This window comes from Triticum aestivum, chromosome 5A, assembly GCF_018294505.1.
Source record: "Triticum aestivum cultivar Chinese Spring chromosome 5A, IWGSC CS RefSeq v2.1, whole genome shotgun sequence".
NCBI lineage: Eukaryota > Viridiplantae > Streptophyta > Magnoliopsida > Poales > Poaceae > Triticum > Triticum aestivum.
This window is the reverse complement of record NC_057806.1, coordinates 35,036,981-35,060,890: the sequence shown is the minus strand read 5'-3', so window position 1 is coordinate 35,060,890 and position 23,910 is coordinate 35,036,981. Positions and strand designations below refer to the sequence as shown.

Here is a 23,910-nt window from a genome sequence, read left to right as displayed (position 1 = left end):
ATGAGCATCTTCTGCATGTCCTCTTGGACGTGGGCATCTCTATTGGTTCTCCCTCTGCTCTTTTGGCTATCGTTCGGGCTAATGAGGTGGCTCAGGCGGCCATCGCCAAGGTGAAAGAGGCGGCCAAGCGGGTCGGGGCCCCACCAGTTGTCGCTGGTGGGTCCGAGGAGCCGTCTGGTAGGGGACAGACTCCTCCTGCCTCCAAGAATCGCGAGGCTAGTAAGCGCGCCAAATCCTGCATCGCCCCATGCAGGTCGAGTCTCCGCATTAAAAATCTTTCCATCAGATGAGATCATTGTTTTGGAATATCTGGGGCTTTGGCGCTAGGGGGCGCAGAGACCAGCTGAGAGACCTTGTTCTTGGGGACAACATTGATATCATTGGGCTTGTCGAGACTCTTAAACCCTCCTTCTCCCTCAATGAACTTGCCGCAGTTGCTGGCATCAATAGATTCAACTGGAACGTCCTCCCGTCCTCTGGCCATTCTGGTGGCATCCTCATAGGCACCAAACACGATGTTTTTTTATTTTGTAACCTTTGATCATGGCATTTTCTAGGGTAGCACTGTCGTGTTGCATCGTTCTCTTAATGCTCTTTGGGAGGTTATGGTGGTTTATGGGCCTGCTGATCATTCTCTTTCCCCGCTGTTCTTGGATGAAATCTTGAGTAAAATTGACTCATGCAATATTCATGTGTTAATTGGTGGCAATTTCAACGTCCTTCGTTCTCCTCTGGATAAAAACACTCCCAACTTCTCTTGGCCTCTCATTGATGTTTTAAATGACTTTATTCGGGACTATGCTCTCCACGAAATCCCTAGAGTGGGTGCCCGCTTCACTTGGACGAATCATCAATCCTCTCCTATTCGTTCGGTTTTGGACTGTGTTTTCATCTGTCCTAGATGGGATTCCATGTTCTCTAGAGAGTCGCTCCGCGCACTGTCCATTGTGGTATCCGACCACGCCCCCCTAATCCTTGACGACGGGATTCAAGTTGGGCTCCCCACTCGTTTCCAGTTTGATGCATCATGGCTGTTAGTGGAAGGTTTCTACGAATTGATCGCTTCTAAGATTTCCTCCTTCCTTGCCTCTGAACGTCGTTCCTTCAGCTCTATGGATGACTGGCACCAGTGTTCTTATTACATTCACAAATTCCTTCACGGTTGGGCCCGGAATCATGCCGCGGACGTGCGTAGAGACAAGCTTCGCCTCACGGACCAAATTGGCTCCCTCGATATGCGTGCTAATGGCCCTGGCCTCTCTGATCATGATTTGCAGGTTCGGTATGTGCTTGAAGAGGCCGTAATGCAGTTCAGGGCCGTCCATGAGGGTGGCCAAGGTGGGCGACCACACAGGGCCCCCTAAAAAACTGGGGCCCCCTAAATCATTAATCTCACGTTAATTATATTGCATGTCAGGCACTAGTCTCATCAGCCAATGATTTATTTCCTTCTCTACGCAACCCTGCATGCATGGGATATCTTACCTATATTATCTCCCTGCATGCGCAGGATTTGTTTCCATCTCTTTCTCTTTCTCCCAAGCAATGTAGTACTACATACGCCATTTATTTCCGGATCTTCCAGCCCATTAATTAAGGAAATCACCATGGAGATCGCTCCATTCGTGGGGCCATTTTCTTTACCATATACTAGTGAAAAATGCTTAATATTTTAGAATTCCCAAAAAATTAATACACACCTAATAATATGAAACAAAGAGTGTATGAATTTTTGAAATTTTAAGGCCCTATTTTATATTCAATGATCATACAATGCAAATGTACAACCTGGATTACTCCACGTGACACGATTCATGACAGCTGATATATGTGACGATGACACATATTACACGAATTGATAGCCAAACCGTAGCATAAAGATTTTTTACCGCCCCAGGGCCCCAAATTTCTGGAGACGGCCCTGATGCAGTTACACCATCAGGCCGAGGTCTACTGGCGGCAGAGAGGCACGGTCAATTGGATCTTGAAAGGGGATTCTCCCACGGCCTATTTTTTGCCATTGTGAACAGTAGACGGAGGCGTTGTATGATTGACAGCTTGCTTATTAATGGCACCAGGGTCTCGGATCAATCCGTGATTATGTCTCATGTGGTAGATTTCTTCTCCTCCCTCCTCTCTGCTAAACCCGATGTTGGGTTTAGACCTGCTCACTCTTTTTGGACGGACCAGGAGAAGGTTTCTCCTGGGGAGAATGAAGGCCTATTGCTACCTCTGTCGGATGAGGAGATTTTTGAGACCATTCGGTCAGCTAACCGTAACTCTGCTTCGGGCCCCGACGGCTTTTCTATTCCCTTCTTCAGAAAATTCTGGCCACAGCTGCGAGGTCTCGTACTCGCTATCGTTCAGGGCTTTTGTTTGGGGACAGTTGACATCTCTCATCTTAACTATGCGGTTCTCACCCTCATTCCTAAAGTTAAAGGGGCTGACAAAATCACTCAGTTTAGACATATAGCCCTCATCAAAAATTTTGCTAACATCCCAGCAAAAGGCTTTGCCACGCGGCTCTCCCCTGTCGCTCATCGGACCCTCGATCCCTTCCAATCGGCTTTCCTTAAGGGTCGTTTCATTCTGGACGACATTTTATGTCTCCACGAGATAGTTCATGATATTCGTGCCAGCGGGACTAAAGCAGTAATCCTTAAACTGGACTTTGAGAAGGCTTATGATTCTGTTAGTTGGAACTTCTTACGTCAAGTGCTTTTGGCCAAAGGTTTCGATGGGGCTGTGGTTCACAGGCTTATGCAGTTGGTCACGGGAGGCCACACTGTGGTTTCGGTCAATGGGGTCACCAGCAACTTCTTCGCCAACGGTAGGGGCCTAAGGCATGGTGACCCGACCTCCCCTCTCCTCTTCAACTTCGTCGTTGATTCCTTATCTCACATCCTGTCGTGGGCGGCGAGCTGGGCACATCACTCCTGTTAGTCCCCACCTCCTTCCTGGTGGTATTTCTCACCTACAATATGTGGATGACACAATTATCATGGTTGAGCTTAATGATGATTGTTTGGCCCACTTAAAGCTCATTCTTCTCTGCTTCGAAGCTCTGTCTGGCCTTAAGATCAACTTTGCAAAGAACGAAGTCATTGTTACTCTCAGGGTTGCACATATGCTCAATTGCTCTCTTGGCTCCTTTTCTTTCAAATATCTTGGCCTCCCTACCTCCTCTTCCAAGTTAGTGGCGAAAGATTTTGCTCCGGTGGTCTCCAAAGTGGGCAACCGGGTTATGCCTTGGAGAGGCAGGTACAATACTCAAGCGGGCAAGGTTGCCCTAATTAATGCTTGCCTCTCCTCCCTCCCTATGTTTCTAATGGGCTTTGATGTCTACTACGCAAACTTCTTCTTGTAGACGTTGTTGGGACTCCAAGTGCAGAGGTTTGTAGGACAGTAGCAAATTTCCCTCAGGTGGATGACCTAAGGTTTATCAATCCGTGGGAGGCGTAGGATGAAGATGGTCTCTCTCAAGCAACCCTGCAACCAAATAACAAAGAGTCTCTTGTGTCCCCAACACACCCAATACAATGGTAAATTGTATAGGTGCACTAGTTCGGCGAAGAGATGGTGATACAAGTGCAATATGGATGGTAGATATAGGTTATTGTAATCTGAAAATATAAAAACAGCAAGGTAACTAATGATAAAAGTGAGCGTAAACGGTATTGCAATGATAGGAAACAAGGCCTAGGGTTCATACTTTCACTAGTGCAAGTTCTCTCAACAATAATAACATAACTGGATCATATAACTATCCCTCAACATGCAACAAAGAGTCACTCCAAAGTCACTAATAGCGGAGAACAAATGAAGAGATTATGGTAGGGTACGAAACCACCTCAAAGTTATTCTTTTGGATCGATCTATTCAAGAGTTCGTACTAGAATAACACCTTAAGACACAAATCAACCAAAACCCTAATGTCACCTAGATACTCCAATGTCACCTCAAGTATCCGTAGGTATGATTATACGATATGCATCACACAATCTCAGATTCATCTATTCAACCAACACAAAGAACTTCAAAGAATGCCCCAAAGTTTCTACCGGAGAGTCAAGACAAAAACGTGTGCCAACCCCTATGCATAGGTTCATGGGCGGAACCCGCAAGTCGATCACCAAAATATACATCAAGTGGATCACGTGATATCCCATTGTCACCACAGATACGCACGGCAAGACATACATCAAGTGTTCTCAAATCCTTAAAGACTCAATCCGATAAGATAACTTCAAAGGGAAAACTCAATCCATTACAAGAGAGTAGAGGGGGAGAAATATCATAAGATCCAACTATAATAGCAAAGCTCACGATACATCAAGATCGTACCACCTCAAGAACACGAGAGAGAGAGAGAGAGATCAAACACATAGATACTGGTACATACCCTCAGCCCCGAGGGTGAACTACTCCCTCCTTGTCATGGAGAGCGCCGGGATGATGAAGATGGCCACCGATGAGGTTTCCCCCCTCCGGCAGGGTGCCGGAACAGGGTCCCGATTGGTTTTTGGTGGCTACAAAGGCTTGCGGCGGCGGAACTCCCAATCTATTATGTTCCCCGATGGTCTTAGGGTATATGGAGATATATAGGCGAAAGAAGTCGGTCAGGGGAGCCACAAGAGGCCCACGAGGGTGGAGGGCGCGCCCAGGGGGGTGGGCGCGCCTCCCTGCCTCGTGCTCTCCTCGTTGATCCCCTGACATGCACTCCAAGTCTCTCGGATTGATTTCTTTTCAAAAATAACTCTCCCGAAGGTTTCATTCCGTTTGGACTCCGTTTGATATTCCTTTTCTTCGAAACACTGAAACAAGGGAAAAAATAGGAACTGGCACTGGGCTCTGGGTTAATAGGTTAGTCCCAAAAATAATATAAAAGTGTATAGTAAAGCCCATTAAACATCCAATATGGATAATATAATAGCATGAATACTTCATAAATTATAGATACATTGGAGACGTATCAGCATCCCCAAGCTTAATTCCTGCTCGTCCTCGAGTAGGTAAATGATAAAAGAAAGAATTTATGAAGTGTGAATGCTAGCAGGTGCACAAGTTTTAATCAATGATAATTTCAATTACCTTTTCTAGCATCATTATATGTCATAACAGTAGCTCATATCATAAAACTTTGCATGATCAAGTAACAAACTATTCACATGTTAAAGTATAGATCATAAACTTTTCTTGAAAACTAACAAACCGTGTTATTAGTCATCAAACAATTACAATTCATCTTATTTTCAGGAAGGGTCTATGTCAGAGCCTTGATTCCGCAAACTTCACATACTCAACTATCATTTAGTCTTCCATGATTGCTACCACTCAAAGCTTATTTTTAGAACAAATAGTATTCATCGAACACAGAGAAAGATAGGGGCTTAATGTTTCGCCTCCCAACCTTTTACCTCAAGGGTAATGTCAACAGTAATAATTCATGCTCAAATATATTTGAATGGCCATATATGCTTAGATCTTTCCATCACATGATGTTTGCCAACTAAAGAGTAGGTCGAAATGAGAAGGAATACTACTGACTCTTGCATAAAAGTAAAAGATAAACCCTTCACAGAGGGAAGCAGGGATTTGCAGAGGTGCCAAAGCTCGAAGCAAAAACAGAGATGAAAATAATTTTGAGAGGTATGCTTTCATTGTCAACATAACGACCAAGAGTTCCAATATCTTCCATACTACATACATTATAGACGGTTCCCATGCAGAAAGGTAAAGTTTTTTTACTCCCCCTCCACCAATATTCACACTCCACGGCTTGTCTGAAACAACGGGTGCCGTCCAACTATCAACATACCCGGGGGAGTTTTGTTTAAATTATTTGCGAATTTGTTTTTGATCTTTTGATCATAGGACTGGGCATCCCAGTTACCAGCCATTTTCTCGTGAATGATGAGCGGAGTCCACTCATCGTGAGAATAACCCACCTAGCATGGAAGATACTAACAGCCCCTAGTCGCTACATGAGCGATTCAGGCATACAAAACAGATTATTATTTGAAGGTTTAGAGTTTGACACATGCAAATTTACTTGGAACGGCAGGTAAATACCGCATATAGGTAGATATGGTGGACACTCATGGAAGAAACTTGGTTCAAGAAATTTGGATGCACAAGCAGTATTCCCACTTAGTATAGATATTTTGGCTAGCAAAGGATTCTAAATAGCAAGCACCACATGTTAGAGGATCCATAACAATATAACTTCTATACAAATATACCCAAGCATAACTCATTATGTTGTCTTCCTTATCCAACTTCAACTAATTTGCCCAGGTTTGAAAATAATTAATGGGGCTCACAATCATAGAAGATGTCCAAGATAGTATATTTATATATGAAATCTCTCTTCCTTTAATATTTTTTCATGAATTGTTCAAGTGACCAATACAATGTTTGCTAACCTTCAAAAAATTTACCACCTCTACTTCTTATATGTGAAGGCATTACTCCCCATGGGAAAGGCATATGAAACATATATAATTTCAGATTTATGACATTCAAATCATTCAACCATTTACTCATAGGATATAAGTGAAGCACACGAGTAAATGACAAACTACTCCAAAAAGATATAAGTGAAGATCAATGAGTAGTTAAATAATTATGTAGCTATGTGAAGACTCTCTCTCATTTAAGAATTTCAAATCTTGGTATTTTATTCAAACAGCAAGCAAAACAAAAGAAACAAAAATGACGCTCCAAGCAAAACACATATCATGTGGTGAATAAAAATATAGCTCCAAGTAAAGTTACCGATGAACGAAGACAAAAGGGGGATGCCTTCCGGGGCATCCCCAAGCTTAGGCTCTTGGTTATCCTTGAATATTACCTTGGGGTGCCTTGTGCATCCCCAAGCTTAGGCTCTTGCCACTCCTTATTCCATAGTCCATCGAATCTTTACCCAAAACTTGAAAACTTCACAACAGAAAACTCAACAGAAAACTCGTAAGCTCCGTTAGCGAAAGAAAACAAAACACCACTTCAAGGTACTGTAATGAACTCATTCTTTATTTGTATTAGTGTTAAATCTAATGTATTCCAACTTCTCTATGGTTTATAAACTATTTCACTAGCCATAGATTCATCAAAATAAGCAAACAACACACGAAAAACAGAATCTGTTAAAAACAGAACAGTCTGTAGTAATCTGTATCAAACGTATACTTCTGGAACTTCAAAAATTCTAAAATAAATTGGTGGACCTTAGGAATTTGTCTAGTAATCATCTGCAAAAAGAATCAACTAAATATCACTCTCCAGTAAAAAGTTTTAGCTAATCTTGTGAGCGCTAAAGTTTCTGTTTTTTACAACATGATCATAAAGACCTCACCCAAGTCTTCCCAAAGGTTCTACTTGGCACAAACACTAATTAAAACACAAAACCACATCTAAGCAGAAGCTAGGTGGATTATTTATTCTTAAACAGAACCAAAAAGCAAGAAATTAAAATAAAATTGGGTTGCCTCCCAACAAGCGCTATCGTTTAATGCCCCTAGCTAGGCATGATGATTTCAATGATGCTCACAAAAAGATAAGAATTGAAAGATAAAGAGAGTATCATGAAGAATATGACTAGCACATTTAAGTCTAACCCACTTCCTATGCATAGAGATTTTGTGAGCAAACAACTTATGGGAACAATAATCAACTAGCATAGGAAGGCAAAACAAGCATAACTTCAAAACTTTAAGCACATAGAGAGGAAACTTGATACTATTGCAATTCCTACAAGCATATGTTCCTCCCTCATAATAATTTTCAGTAGCATCATGAATGAATTCAACAATATAACCAGTACCTAAAGCATTCTTTTCATGGTCTACTTGCATAGAAAATTTACTACTCTCCACATAAGCAAAATTCTTCTTATTCAGAATGGTGGGAGTATCATAAGAGACTCGAATACTATAAATTGTTTCCACATTAAAAGAGTAATGTTCAGAAAAAGGGTAATCATAATCATGACAAGTTTTACAATTATAATCATCACTACTTTTTATAGCATAAGTGCCATCACAATAATCATCATAAGTAGCAACTTTGTTCTCATCATAATCAATTGAAACCTCTTCTGAAATAGTGGATACATCACTAAATAAAGTCATGACCTCTCCAAATCCACTTTCATAAATATTATAAGATTCAACATCCTTCAAAATAGTGGGATCATTTCTTCCTAAAGTTGACACTCTTCCAAACTCACTTTCATCAATATAATTATCATAAGTATGAGGCATGCTATCATCATTATAAATTCAAAACTTGGGAGACTAAAAATATCATCTTCATTAAACATAGCATTCCCAAGCTTGGGACAAACATTAATTGCAGCAAATATATTCTCAAAAACATCATCTTCATCAAACATAGCATCCCCAAGCTTGGGCCTTTTCATATCATAAGCATAATCACTCTCATCATAAATAGTATGGATAGCACCAATAGTATAGCAAACATTATTATCATATTCTTCCAAGCAAGTGCCAAAAAGGTTTTCAAGATCATAAGAAGTATCATTATCTTCCCAATCATAATCATCACAACAAGCAATAGGCATAACGAGATCATCATCAAGTGCATCATCTTCCATAATTATTTTTGATTCATTTTCATGAGGCATAACAATAATAGGAGCAACATTATTTGGGAGAGATATCTTTTTACCTCTCTTCCTTTTTCTTTTCTTCTTCTTCACCACATCATGTGTGGGTTCAATCCTCTTTTTGGAGCTCCTTATTAATGAAATTGGTTGAATAGAAGGCTCCTCCTCGTTACCTGATTCATCATAAGAAATAATAGGGGAATATTGGGAAGTCTCTTCCCTCTCATTAGTATTCTCTTCATCTTGTATTTGTTTTATTGTCTTTATGTAATTGGCAATATAAGGATTTTCAATGCAATTCACCGCACAATACATATAAATTTCTTCTAGATCAAAATCAAGAAGTTTATAACGGGCAAATTCTGGAAGATGCTTAGTTATACGTTTCATTTCTTCGTAACCCATAAGCAAACTAAGTTCATTATAATGTGCAAAGGAAATCAAGTCATCACAATTTTTGGACATGATTAGATCATGAAACAATTTGCATCGGATAGTTAAATGACCTCGTTCATTGCAAAGTTCACAAGTACGGCTAAGAAAATTTAAATTTTCAGCACAAACATCTAGCCTTTCTTGCAACAATTTAGTTTCTAAATGCTTATGCCTTTTGCAATATCTATTTTCCCTATTTGGTGTGTACTTGCAAACCCAATGCACTCCACAAAAATTGACATGTTTATAGGAGACATTTTCGTCATAACTAGTGCAATCATCATTAGTGCTATGAATATTCAAAGAGTTCATACTAGCAACATTGCAATCATGCTCATCATTTAAAGATTTAGTGCCAAACATTTTAATGCATTCTTCTTCTAACACTTTGGCACAATTTTCCTTCCCATCATACTCACAAAAAATATTTAAAAAGATGATGCGTATGAGGTAAACCCAATTCCATTTTTTTGTAGTTTTATTTTATAAACTAAAGTAGTGCTAAAACAAGAAACAATAAGGTTCGATTGCAAGATCTAAAGATATGCCTTCAAGCACTCACCTCCCCGGCAGCGGCGCCAGAAAAGAGCTTGATGTCTACTACGCAACCTTCTTCTTGTAGATGTTGTTGGGCCTCCAAGTGCAGAGGTTTGTAGGACAGTAGCAAATTTTCCTCAAGTGGATGACCTTATGTTTATCAATCCATGGGAGGCGTAGGATGAAGAAGGTCTCTCTCAAGCAACCCTGCAACCAAATAACAAAGAGTCTCTTGTGTCCTCAACACACCCAATACAATGGTAAATTGTATAGGTACACTAGTTCGGCGAAGAGATGGTGATACAAGTGCAATATGGATGGTAGATATAGGTTATTGTAATCTGAAAATATAAAAACAGCAAGGTAACTAATGATAAAAGTGAGCGTAAACGGTATTGCAATGATAGAAAACAAGGCCTAGGGTTCATACTTTCACTAGTGCAAGTTCTCTCAACAATAATAACATAACTGGATCATATAACTATCCCTCAACATGCAACAAAGAGTCACTCCAAAGTCACTAATAGCGAAGAACAAACGAAGAGATTATGGTAGGGTACGAAACCACCTCAAAGTTATTCTTTCGGATCGATCTATTCAAGAGTTCGTACTAGAATAACACCTTAAGACACAAATCAACCAAAACCATAATGTCACCTAGATACTCCAATGTCACCTCAAGTATTTATGGGTATGATTATACGATATGCATCACACAATCTCAGATTCATCTATTCAACCATCACATAGAACCTCAAAGAGTGCCCCGAAGTTTCTACCAGAGAATCACGATGAAAACGTGTGCCAACCCCTATGCATAAGTTCATGGGCGGATCCCGCAAGTTGATCACCAAAACATACATCAAGTAAATCACGTGATATCCCATTGTCACCACAGATACGCACGGCAAGACATACATCAAGTGTTCTCAAATCCTTAAATACTTAGTCCGATAAGATAACTTCAAAGGGAAAACTCAATCCATTACAAAAGAGTAGAGGGGGAGAAACATCATAAGATCCAACTATAATAGCAAAGCTCGCGATACATCAAGATCGTACCACCTCAAGAACACGAGAGAGAGAGATCAAACACATAGCTACTGGTACATACCCTCAGCCCCGAGGGTGAACTACTCCCTCCTTGTCATGGAGAGCGCCAGGATGATGAAGATGGCCACCGGTGAGGTTTCCCCGGCCCCCTCCGGCAGGGTGGCGGAACAGGGTCCTGATTGGTTTTTGGTGGCTACAGAGGCTTGCGGCGGCGGAACTCCCGATCTATTCTGTTCCCCGATGGTTTTAGGGTATATGGAGATATATAGGCGAAAGAAGTTGGTCAGGGGAGCCACGAGGGGCCCATGAGGGTGGAGGGCGCGCCCCCTACCTCGTGCTCTCCTCGTTGATCCCCTGATGTGCACTCCAAGTCTTCTGGATTGCTTTCTTTCCAATAGTAACTCTCCCGAAGGTTTCATTCCGTTTAGACTCTGTTTGATATTCTTTTTCTTTGAAACACTGAAACAAGGGAAAAACAGGAACTGGCACTGGGCTCTGGGTTAATAGGTTAGTCCCAAAAATAATATAAAAGTGTATAATAAAGCCCATTAAACATCCAAGATGGATAATATAATAATATGAATACTTCAAAAATTATAGATAAGTTGGAGACGTATCAGGCTTCTACCTCCTCTCTGGAGGGACGCATGCGGGTTTTGACAAGCACAGGGGTGCCTTCTATTGGAATTCGGCCGACAACAAACGTAAATACAGGATGGTGAAGTGGAAGCTCATTTGCAGACCTAAGAACCTTGGTGGGTTGGGTATCATTAACATAGCTGTATGAACAAATGTCTCATTATCAAGTGGTGGTGGAAGATTATGACCATCTCGGAGAAGCTACCCGACCTCTAGCCCCATGTTCGCTCCTGCGTTGGCTTGCTCCCAATTCTGGCGAGACCTGGTCAAACTCGGTCCAGTTTTTCAATCCTTGGTGAAATTTGTTGTCCACAATGGCAAATCTACCTGTTTCTGGTTGGACTGGTGGTGTGGGGATTCCTCGTTAGCTGTGGCTTTTCTGGTGCTCTTTTCTTATTGTTCAGACCGGAGATCTCCATCTCTGAGCTCTCTGAGAATAACTGGGACCTGAACTTCCGCAGAACTCTCTCCCCTGCAGAGTTGGGAGACTGGCATCGCCTCGTTGCCTTCTTCCTCATGCTCTCGGAGGGCGAGGACTCGGTTGTTTGGCCCCACTCTGCTTCTGGCAGATTCACTGTCAAGTTGCTTTACTCAAAACTGATCTCAGGATCCCCCACCTCTAAGTTTAAGAACATATGGCGCGCTCGTGTTCCTCCTAAGATAAAGATCTTTTTATGGCAAGCCTTTCTCGGTAAGTTGCTTGCGGCCGACCAGATCCACGAAAGAAACGGGCCTGGCTATGATAGATGTGCTTTGTGTGGCGAACTTTAGGATACGGAAGATATTTTCTTTCATTGCCCCCTGGCTAAATTCGTGTGGTGCTGCATCTGAGTCTGGCTCCATGTTTCGTGGAACCCCTACTCCTTTGTTGATCTTAGGGCTCTTTCCACGAGCTTGTCGGGGACCTCTAAATGGTTTTTTTGGGTAGGGTTCGCGGCGATCTGTTGGTCGTTGTGGACTACGAGGAATAAATTTACTACCGAACATTCCTTCCCGGCTAAACCTGTTGACTGCTTATTTAAAACTGACATATTTTTGCAGCAGTGGAGATCATTAACTAGGGATGCTGACTACGAGGCCTTCGACATGATGTCTTCCAAGATTCGGGCTATTGCTTCTTCCTTGGCGCGCAGAGTACCAGGAGATTAGCCGGGTGGTTTCCTTGGTGTGTCATGTGTTCTATGGCCTGCGCGCGTTATTGGGCTTGGGTGTCTTGTATCAGTACTTCGTTCGTACGTCTGTTTGGTGGTTGTTGCTACTTTTTCGGTTGTTGGTGGATGCTGCCTGGTGGCTTTATTTATAAAGTCGGGCTAATGTCCACATAGAATCAGATGAAGTGCCTGAGCCCACCTTGCAGACCGAGCCAAGTTGTATTCCCTCCTTCCATCTATATAGGGTCTAATGCGTTTTTAAAAAACGCCTTTGACTATTGACAAAATTAATAGTACATGACATGCATAATGTGAAAATTATATCATTGAAAAAGCTTCTTTCACATCCGAATTTGACAATATGCTTTGTCATATATTATTGCTCTAACATTTGGACAAAGTTAGCCTCGAAAAACGCATTAAGTCCTATATAGATGAAAAGAGGGAGTATGCAGATTAACCGAGTAAGTGTCACTTTTAGAATAAGGCCAGATAGTAAAGTCCTCGCAACAAAATCTTGTCTGCTAAGCGGGAAGAAAGCCTTAACTGTATCATTTTCCCATTGACAAGTAGTAGCATTGAACAGCATCCACAGTTTGCTTAACTGGCAAAGACAGGATGGGTGACACAAGACCAAGAATTTCATCAGCAACCCATTTTATCCTGACAAATTTGAACTGAAATTTCCATTCCCAATACCCCACCTCACTCCAAGTTCTAACAAATTTTTACCATGCAAAACCAGTTGACTGGTTGTTAGACACTCCCCAACACCCAAACCAAAAACAAATATTTACCATGCAAAACTAGGCAGCAGGTAGCCATGTGTCAAATCATAACTGGACAAGAAATTTGGCCTAGACCAGTTGAAAACTGGTTGTTAGACGCTCCCTAAATAAAAAGAAGGAAACCCAAGAATATGTCAGTAGTCTTGCGCATGGAGCCTGACGTTGAGCCTCCTGAGCCAGATGGAGTGGAGGATCATGTGGAAGACGTCGAACCGGCGCGGCGGGCCGTTGACCATGAAGTGCCGGCGCACGGTCCTCACCCGGCGCTGCATCCGTATGTACTGCCGCGGCGACACGGCGGCGAGGATGGTCTTGAGGTTGGGTATGTCCGCCACGGCGACCCGCACGGAGAAGGCGGGCCAGTTTAGCACGTCGCTGAAGGGCAGCACGTAGTCGTCGCCGATGACGACCGGCACGCACTCGAGGTAGATGGCCTCCACCACCCTGGGGCTGGCCACCTCGTAGCCGCTGGGGCACAGGCAGAACTTGCTCCGCCGCATCACGTTGATGTACGACACGCCGCGGGGCAGGTACTCGCTCACCTGCACGTCGGCGTCCTTGCCCTTCCAGTGCTGCAGGAGCAGTGGCCGAACGGGGCCATGGTCGCCGCCGGCGAAGAAGGCCAGGATGGGGCGGTGCGACGCTGATGGCCCGCCGACCTGATCAGCTATGATGTCGGTCCGGAGGTTGATCTCCGGCAGCGACACGTCCTTGGATGGGTTGAAGCCCTCGGAGGTGTTGGCGTTGCACAGCACGCGGATGGAGTTGGAGAAGAGATGGCCGTCCGCCGACGACACATATGGCCCCTGATACACAATCATACATACGTGCATGGTACGGTTAGCACACCCGAGCTACAGTGAATGAAGTTGCATGTCTTCGACAAACTCCTGAAATGCTACAGTGAGTGAGGTTGCATGCTTACCCAGTCGTGGCAGGAGAGCATGAAATGGTCGGCGCCGAGGCTCCTGTTCCAGTACGGGTACTTGGTGGACAGAACGTCGATGTAGTCCGAGAGAGTCCGGCGCAGCGGCTCCATGTCATGCGAGTTGGGCTCGTAGATCATCTTCACCATCTTGACGACACTGAAGGGAAGGAAGAAGACATGGGCAAGCTCGGGGTCCCTCGTGCGCATCCGGTTCTCCATCTCCATGGCAAATATGAATCTGCCCTCCGATGAATATATGCTGCGGCACGGACCGTCGTGGAACACCGGTGGCTCGCCTTCTTCGTACACGTACACCTTGAACAGCTTTTCCATCTCCAAGTAGCTCCTACGTGCCAAAATGAGCAAACAGCGCCCATGTCAGATGTGTCTTTCCAATACTACTCCTTAGCCATTTCATACTGTGTAATGACTAATGGTAGAGTGTGTAGACGCAAAAGGAATTTGCGTACCTGTGAAATGCGTAGGCATTCCTGTACACCGGTCCAACCGGCACATAATCCCTGTCGGTTAGGGGAGGACGCTTGTCCTTGTTTCGGATAGCTTCCCTTATCACTAAACGAGCTTTCGCGAGACCAAGTTCTACCTTTTCCAGTTTTACATCCACCCTCCCCTGCATTAATGGCACCCTTACTTCAACCGTGCCGCCCGGGCTAGCAGCATCGTCAAATCCACTTTCCTGCAACACAATATATATATATATATATATATATATATATATATATATATATATATATATATATATGTAAGTAACTCGATAGGCCCAGTCCAAATCATTTTACAACAACAAAAACAACAAAGCTTTTCAAGCCCAGTAGTTATAGCGTTGTTGTTAAATTAATCATGCTCTATACAAACACAAGTGTAACATAGCTGGTCACTATAGGGAAACTTTACTTTCTGAAGATTGTAAACCCACTAATTGACAGCTCTAAATCACGCACAAACAAAAACAGGGGTCTCAATTAGAAGTTTCCACTTTCGGGTGCAATGCTCACTGCATAAGTAACACAGATCATCCTTGCAACAGCCAGATCGACAACGATGCGAAGGAATCAATTCGGCATGCCATTTGAGTTGTTTATTTCAAGCTTGTGCAAAAATAGCGTGAGGGCAAGTTCTAGCCGACTTGGATCAAACCGTCGAAACCCCTAGCCTAGTTGTGTGGTCCTCTCGCAAATCTGGAAGTGTTTCCATAACTATGTGCCTTCAAGCCAAGCCCATGCATGGAAGGGACGAAAATGTCTTTCTTCACTCACAAAGGAAAGAAAGCGGAATGCGTCTTTCTCTCTCTCTTAGAAAAAAAGGAAAGAAAGCGGAATGCATCTTTCTTCTTCGGTGTATATGCATCTAAATCATGAACTAAACTATCCATGGGACTTTTATACGCTGCAGTTCATTTCTCATAGGAATAGAAAACAATTATTGCGCTCCAAACGGGAGTAAGAAATTGACAGGAGGAAATTCCAGGATGGCGTGAAGAGACTGGCTCATGTGGCAGCGGCGCTCGCGGACAGACCTTATGCGCGTGGCAGGCTTCTGCTGGGAGATGGTGATGGCATACAGATTGGTTAGATCATGATAGTCTCATCTTAGCTTAGCCTTATATCCACTGGGGTTTGATGCCCGCTGGATCGCTCCTTTTGGTGTTGATTATCCTATCCTCTCAAGGCTAGATTCTAGTCAGGTTAAATCTGTAGCGAGCTTTGGTTGATTGTGTCGTCAGGTTTTCGCCCCACGGCTGATAGTCCGCTTCAGGGTTATCATGCAGTGGGTTTCCTGGCGATGCACCAACCCGCTCTTCCCTTTTCAGTCTCCTTTGCTTGGTAGTTGGTCTTATTCGGCTCGATGCTCATTTTGCGTTGCTCTCCAAACAACAGTAACAGACTGATGTATTTCCGTTGATTGCAAAATTAATGGAAAGGGGTGTGAGCCCGGTTGGGAAACGGGAGTAAGAAACAAAGCGATATAAAGACAGTATGTGCAGATTTCCAATGTCAAGTTTTTTTAAAACCAATTTCCAACATCAAGTCGGCAAACCCCCATATGAACAAAATCTGAACTATTTCTATCTACGCAGCGCTAGGCGCCGGCCGACCGGTTCAAGCTCCAGATCGGCCGCGCGATTAGGTCAGCTCCAGCCGTGCGACAGCGGTGGCCGTGGATGCGCCGTGGTTTGTGAGGAAGATGGGGTAAGGTGAGAGAAAGCGATAGGTTAAACGCCCTGGTCAACGACGGCGGATAAGCAAAGGGAACGGTGCCACGCGAGGGGGCACGTGGCGAGAGAGCAGCACCGCACCCGAGGGCGCGAGATCGGCCGCCCGGAATTAACTGGTTTCAACAGTGTACTGCTGTAACCCATACGTATGTCAGTAGCAAACCACGACAAGAAAACGCCGCTGCGTGAGAAAACGTTGCGTCGCGCGCATGCATGGCTTCCACGCACCCAATCGGCACGGAAACCCAGAAACCAGTTCCGGTTCACACACACGGCAGCAGCAGAGGTAACTTGAAACGAGCAAGGTGAGAAATAATTTTACATTAAAGTTTACTCGAGAAAAGAAATCCGTACCGGAGCCGGCGCCGGCGCCGGCGCGACGGAGACGTGAGGCGGCGGGTCGCCGACGCTGACGACGGAAGCCACGGCCGGGTGGCCGCCGGCAGCGTCTTGCTGCCGGAAGAGCACCGCCTTGACGCTGCTGTTCTTGCCGCCGGCAGCAGCGTAGCTGGAGGTCGCGAAGAGAGGGGCGGCGCCCCCATTGCTGCCACCCCTCGCGGTTGGCCTCAAGGAGGAGAGAAAGGAAGACGAGGAAGAGAGGAACCAGGACGAAGCTCCGGTCCTGGGATCCAAGGCGACCACCAGGAAGGTCACGAGCGCGAGGCAGGCGGCCACGGCACACGCCACCTTGCCTCCGTGGCCATGAAGGCACGGCGAGGAGGAGGGGGGAGAAGCTCTCATGGCCGGCGGCTACCTCCGGCTCCGAGTGAAGGCAAGGATGCGGCCGGCGAGCATGACAAGCAAGCTACCTCTCCTGCGGATCGCGGCCGCACCAAGCTACTGGCTCAGGGTGGCGTATTCGAGAGATGGAACTGGATGCTAGGCGCCTAGGCTCTGCTGATGCTCGCCATCGAGGAGAAGAAAAGGATGAGAGTTTGCCTTCTTCGCTCGCAAAGGAAAGGAGCAAATAAAAGCATAGCATCGGAACTATAACACGGCCGGCCCCACAGGATTTACCGAAGCCACATGGCTTATCACCGTGCTCCCACAGGATTTTTGACCCAGATCCCTTCACTTACCCCATTTTGCATTTAGGTCCTTAAACAGTTTACAACTTTCACTAAAACATGTTTTAAACTAAAACTTCCTATAGCAACAAGAAATAAACAAAAAAAATGCACAATGCAACACCTAAGATGGACGAACATAGGGACACAGCGCATGTAAGCTATGAAAACGGTCTACACAAACATAGGGGGTCGCCATGGACCACCCACGTCGAATGGGTCTCCACGCCAAAAAGTGGAGAATATTAAATATGTTGTCAATATATGGCGTATTATCAATATGCACCCAAAAAACCAGCAATGAAATTCTGCCTCGAATCTTGAGTGAGATATGATTATCATAAGAACAAAATAAATGCTAAATCTTACCAACATTAATGAATTGACTAGTATTTTACACATTAATACACGATCAAATATAGCTTTTGTATCTTTGGTGAAAAATATACTTCATATATTAGTATCGCGGAAAGAATAAGTCATATTTCACACCTTTCTACGAGAATATCTTTTAATATGTTTGGAGTGCTTTGAAACACCGGCAAACCAGTAACAAAAATAATTTACCGAAATAAATGTTCACAAATGAAAAAAATGTTTGTGAATTCAAAAAATATCCCTGAATTTCAAAATATGTTTATGAGTTTGAAAAATATTAATGACTTCCAAACAAGTGTTCAGAAGTTTGGAAAAATGTTCATGAATTTCAAAATATCTTCTTGAATTCTAAGAATGTTCAATTTTTGAAAAAGTTATAAGATTTTCAAAGAGGTTCATGAATTAAAAAAATGCACATAATTTGAAACTGGCTTCACTAATTTTCCATTTTGGGGGAGTTATAAAAAGAAAATACATAAAATAAAACTAAAAGCATAGAAGAAAAGGGAAAAGGAAAAAAGAAATAAAGAAATAAATGAAAGAAAACAGATAGAAAAACATAGAACAGACTAATAGCCCGGCCCATTCGCGCGGGCAGGGTGTGTGTTTGCTTGCTATCCCTTGACCCACAGAATTTACACATTAATACACGATCAAATATAGCTTATGTTTTTTTGGTGAAAAATATACTTCATATATTAGTATCGCAGAAAGAATAAGTGATGTTTCAAACCTCTCTACGAGAATATTTCTTAATATGTTTGGTGTGCTTTCAAACAGTGGCAAACCAGTAACAAAATAAGTGACCGGAATAAATGTTCATAAATGAAAAAAATGTTTGTGAATTTCAAAATATGTTTCTCAGTTTGTAACATATTCATGACTTCCAAAAACATGTTCATAAGTTTGAAAAACAATGTTCATGAATTTCAAAAAAATGTTCAAATTTTAAAAATGTATATGATTTTAAAAAACGTTCATGAATTAAAAAATTACACATGAATTGTAAAGTAGTTTACGAATTCTTAATTTTTTGGCAATTTGATAAAAACTAAAAAAATGTAGAAACTTAAAAATAAAAACAGAGAAGAAAAAAAATAACAGACAGACAAAACACAGAACAGACTAACGGTCCGGCCCATTCACGCTGGAGGCTCGAGCCGGCCGACTGGCACCTCATGCTGCCTATTTGAGTTTTGAATACATGTCTATCGGCCTCTTTTTCTCTACATGCCCGACTGACTTTTAAGGCACAACTGCTCCCATGGAAGAAGGAAGTGAGGCCCACAGTCAGTCAGCACCACTTCTTTCTCAATGCCTCAACGTATTCTATTTGGGATCAGTATTCTCCGTTTTTTTAGGGTAAGCAACTATTTTATTTAAGCAAAGTCAGAGACTTCGTCTGCAGCTAGTCTAGCTAGAGTGTGAGCCGCCCTATTTGCTGACCTTCTCCTCCAAGAAACTTTGCATCCCTGCCAACCACTCATCAGAGCCTTGATGTCCTCCACAATAGCGCCTACCATCTAAAGATTTCTCCTCGCATCGTTGATCATGCACACGGCCTCTTTGCTATCCATCTCCACATGCAGCCGCTGAAAGTTAAGTTCCTGCCCAAACTGCAACGCCTTTCGACATGCCAGTAACTCAGACACAGCTGGTCGACTCACATGAGGGAATAGATGAGCAAGTGCACCACAAAAGACTCCATGATGATCGCGAAAGACAACCCCTCCACCTCCATCGCCCGAGCTTTTGCCTACAGCTCCATCAACGTTCGCTTTAATCCACCCCTGCTCCGGCGGCCTCCACCTGTCCACAGGTGGCGCAATAGTAGCCTGTGGCTTCTTCGGCACCGCATTGTTCCACTCATCGATGAAACGTGAGACCGAGGCTGCAACTTCTGAGGCATCCTGAATCCGAACGCCCTCCCTCGTAGCGTTCCTTGCCAGCCAAAGTCCATAGGTTCCTTGCATAAACAGCTCTTTCTGCTCCTCCTGCGCCTCACCAATCCATGACCTAAGCCACCGTCCCAAAGCCTGGTTGGAATCAATCTCCACTGGCGGAGCCATAGTCTCGACACTCCTCTTCTTTGCCAATTCCTGCCAGAACACTTGTGAGTGCGGACAGCTCCAGAAGCGGTGGACCAACGTCTCTTCCCTTCTGCAAGCAGCGCAAAACACGCCCGGCTTAATGCCGGCGATACAATTCTGACCCAGTTGCCAGACCGTTTGACAGAAGCCTCCAGGCATGGATTTTAACCTTACTTGGGACATGGGTGCTCCATAGGGCCAGCCAGTTTTTATGAGTGTTTACCGACGACGACCCTTCTGTCCCGCCAGATTTTGCACGCCTTAAGCTCACACTACAAGAAATATGTCAACTTGTGACCAACACTATTGGTCACTGAATGGTCACTGTTTTCAATTTGTGACCTTTTTGTGACCAAAAACATAAGGTCAAAAGCTGGCAGTCATAAACTGACTATAGCGACCTTTCTTCTGGAATGGTCGTAGACATTTATGACCAAAATACGTCTACTGTAGTGTTTTGGTCACTAGCAACCTCCCCAGGCCACGTAGGCATCCAGCGTGGCAATCTGATGTGGCACAAGATTCAGCCCGGTCCAATTCGATTTTCTACATGGGCCTAGCCCAACAATTCGGCCTTTTTAATGTATTTTTTTCCTGCCAGTTACATGGGCCAAGCCCATTTCAGCCTTTTATTTATTTCTGGGTCGGGGCCTTTTAACTTTGTTTGGGCCATTATATTTTGGGGCTGGTCCCATGTCATCTTCTCACACATTAGGCCCACTTGACAGAAAATTCAAAATTGCTCAGATTATTCTCATAAGTGGGTCCCACAAGTCAGGTTTCCATTGCACTCATTTTCAAATCACATACATAATCAATATTTCAAATGGAACAGTACAAATGTAGTTCATCAAATAACACTAACTAAGTCTACTACAATCTGTACATAGTCTATTACAACCCAAATATGCCTACTATTACAATATAACAATATTTACAGTCTATTACAGTCAAACAAAAGAGACGACTCTTTGCTGAGTAGGGCTATCCGGCTTTGAACTTCAAATTTCATAGACCTCTTGTTCGTCAATTGCAAGCACCATGCACCTTGGTTGGACATGAAGTGCTTGTCCTCGGTTGCACCATGCACCTTTGATGAAAGAGCTGCGGCTGATCGCTAAAACCTGTGAATATCAAAAAGATCTATTCAGTACAAAAAGTAAATCACGACAATATGTCAGTAGTAATAAATACAGAATCTGAACAAAAAACTACTCCCAGTTAGAATTATTTTTGTTTTGGTAAGGTATAAGAGCAGCAGGTAAAGATAACATGAACAGATTGTTTGATCAGATAAGCTATATGATTGTATCAACACATGTGTAATGCATGGTACAGGTCAAATCCATGATATGAGACATAGATAAACCAGTAGTCTAAGATTAAAAATTCTATAGTCTAAATCAGTAACAGTTTAACAGTCTGTAGTCTAAGTTTCCAAGCTTGTCTACTAAAGAAATTGTATCAACTTAACAATTAGTCATGCATAAGTGTTTGACATCAAAAACATACAGAAGTGCATTCTCGAGATTGACAATTAGGATGCATGCTCTGAACATACAGAAGTTCTACAGAGCAGCAGCAATGGCATCACAGTTGAGTTGCCAGACCAAAACAAAGTCATGTATGTATGTATGTAACAAAATCAGCCAAACTTAATATGCATCATCAGCTGATTAAAAGCAGTGGATAATAGTATAGTTCATCAAATGATATGGGCAGCTAGCCAAGTTTCCTAATGGGAAGAGCTCACAAGAGCAGACAAAGAAATGTATATTTTAAACTAGACTAGATTGCAGGGGGGAAAGGAGACGGGATGTGTGGCGTTACCAAGGTAACACTCCTAATTTTTCTCATGAAAGGATCATGATAGACACAGGCAGCTACCAACAGGAAGAGGAAAATGGAAAATGCAGGCTACATGACCGAGGTTCTACCAACAAGAACCAACCAAATTAACCCAGCAAGTTAGTCAGATGAGGCAAGCAGCCCAGATGCATAAGGGTGGATTGTTCAGTTCACTTCAGTTCAAGCTACCTAGAAGAGAATGTCAGGACAACCGGCTGGGTTCACTTCTTGTGCACCCTACAGTCTGGGGAGTTTGGCTGCATGCGTCTGTGTTGTTGAAATCGATGGCTAGGCCGACCGGGCTCGTGTCCTTCAGGCTCGACGACTTGCGCTTCTGCTGCAGCACCAAGAATGACATTGTTAATGTAGTCAAGGTAGCCAGACAGTAGGGTAATTCAGGTTTCGACTAACAGTTGTACTGCCTGTGCTGTGTGTGTACCAGATTAAATTAAATCAGTAAACACTTGAGCTTTTATGGTTGGGTTGGTTGGTGCTTTTACCTTGGTGGAATTGCTGGCGGAGTGCTTCCTTTCGGACCGATGTTTCTGCTCCTTCTCCGGTAAGCACAGTAGCGTCTTGTTGGCTTCATCAACAGCTCTTTTCTCCTCGAATAACTTAACCTTGAATTAAACATGCAAAAGAAACTTCAAACTGTCAAGACTACAATAGTGTTGCATGAAGCAATGTTCACTGAGAGGGCGATAAGTTGCAGGTACAGAACATAGGTGTTGCAAGTACAAGAGTGAGATAACATGTTACCTCCTCTGCTTTTTTTAGGTTGGTCTTGAGTATCTTCTTGTCCCTCTGCGGCGCTTGCACTTGTTTAGTAAGCTGCGCATGAGTAAGATGAATGTTGGAGGACCAGGTTGGTTAAACAAAACTGCACTAGTAATTATACAAAGCAGCCACCGCAGTAGCATACAGGAGTATCATGCAAGCAAGCAGAGTGTTCAATGATGGTGATGGAGCTCTACAGTTGATCCAACACAAATCACCTGATTGAAGGTGATGGAGCTCTACTACAGTTGACAGACCAAAAACAAACAATGTAACAAGACCAACTAGTCAAACTGAATATGCATCAAGTGATTAAAATCCATGGAAGATATAATTAGTCATCAACTGACACAACTAACTAATTTTCCTTTCCCAATGGCAGAGCACACAAGAGCAGACAGTAAATCATATCCAGAATGTAGCAATCAGTGGATAACAGGAGCCATCAAGCATGAAATCGACTGATAATATGAGCGAGGAAAGGGATACGGGGTGTGGTGATGTTACTGACGTCGGGGGCGTCCCTGAGGCGCTTGCGTAGGTCGTCGCTCTCCCAGGAAAGCTCGTCGCATGACTCCATGGCGCGCTTGAGGTCGCGCTCGTAGAGGCCGCACTCCTTCTCGAGCCTGGCTGGGCGGCGAGCTGGTCGCGCGCGGCCGCCATGACCTCCTTCTCCTCCACGCAGCGCCAGATCCCCTCCACGTTCATCGCCGACTCGTTCTGCACGCATGGCACGGGGCCGTTCTGATCCATCAGGCATTCTGGCAAACAGGTATAGTGCGCGAGTAACCGCCACAGCAGAATGGACGGGGGAGGGAGGAAGGGAGGCGGACTGACCCTGAGGAGGTCGATGCATTGGGCGGCGGCATGGAGGTCCTCCTCGAGCACGAAGACGCGGTCCTGGAGGCAGCCGCGCAGGTCCTACGAGACGGCGAGGTTGAGGCGGAGCGAGCGGTCGGGCACGGGGAGGCAGGGGCATACTTTGTTTGGCGAAGCACTCCACCCACACCGCCGGCGAGCCACTGGTCCAGCTGGTGGTGGTGTTGCATGATGGCTGCGCCCTGGACCGGATCTGGTGCTGCACCTCTAGCCCACGTATCCAGAGCTCGATCGCCATGGCTGTACCGCGGGCTAGGGTTTCGGGTGCTTGGGAAAGAAGCAAAAGGTGGGGGGCACCGGCGGTGGTGGGGTAGAGGAGAGGGTGGGGGTCTCCGGCGGTCTCGGACGAGGTGAGGGGCGCGCGCGAGCGGCAGAGGGGCGGGTGGCGCAGGGGAGGGGAGAAAGGAAGGAGAATAGAGTGAGGGAAGAAAGAAAGGAGGCGGCGCGGGGGGGGGGGGGGGATGGAAAATGTGCAGAG

At 44.2% G+C, this 23,910-nt stretch overlaps 1 protein-coding gene across 1 annotated transcript; it reads right to left on the bottom strand.

The window, feature by feature from the left end:
* Window positions 1-13,042: 13,042 nt before the first annotated feature.
* On the bottom strand, window positions 13,043-17,305 carry LOC123106459 (probable glycosyltransferase At5g03795). Its single transcript, XM_044528618.1, has 4 exons — window positions 16,748-17,305; window positions 14,628-14,854; window positions 14,155-14,503; window positions 13,043-14,035 (listed from the first exon to the last, which is right to left on the bottom strand). The coding sequence occupies exons 1-4, from the start codon at window positions 17,132-17,134 to the stop codon at window positions 13,364-13,366; spliced, it is 1,635 nt and encodes a 544-aa protein (XP_044384553.1). The 5' UTR covers window positions 17,135-17,305; the 3' UTR covers window positions 13,043-13,363.
* Window positions 17,306-23,910: the final 6,605 nt, after the last annotated feature.

Coding starts and splice junctions, on each gene's coding strand:
- LOC123106459 (XM_044528618.1), bottom strand. CDS start 17,134: ATGAGAGCTTCTCCCCCCTCCTCCTCGCCGTGCCTTCATGGCCACGGA. Junction 14,504..14,627: donor AATGCCTACGCATTTCACAG/GTACGCAAATTC, acceptor TTTGGCACGTAG/GAGCTACTTGGAGATGGAAA. Junction 14,036..14,154: donor TGCTCTCCTGCCACGACTGG/GTAAGCATGCAA, acceptor ATTGTGTATCAG/GGGCCATATGTGTCGTCGGC.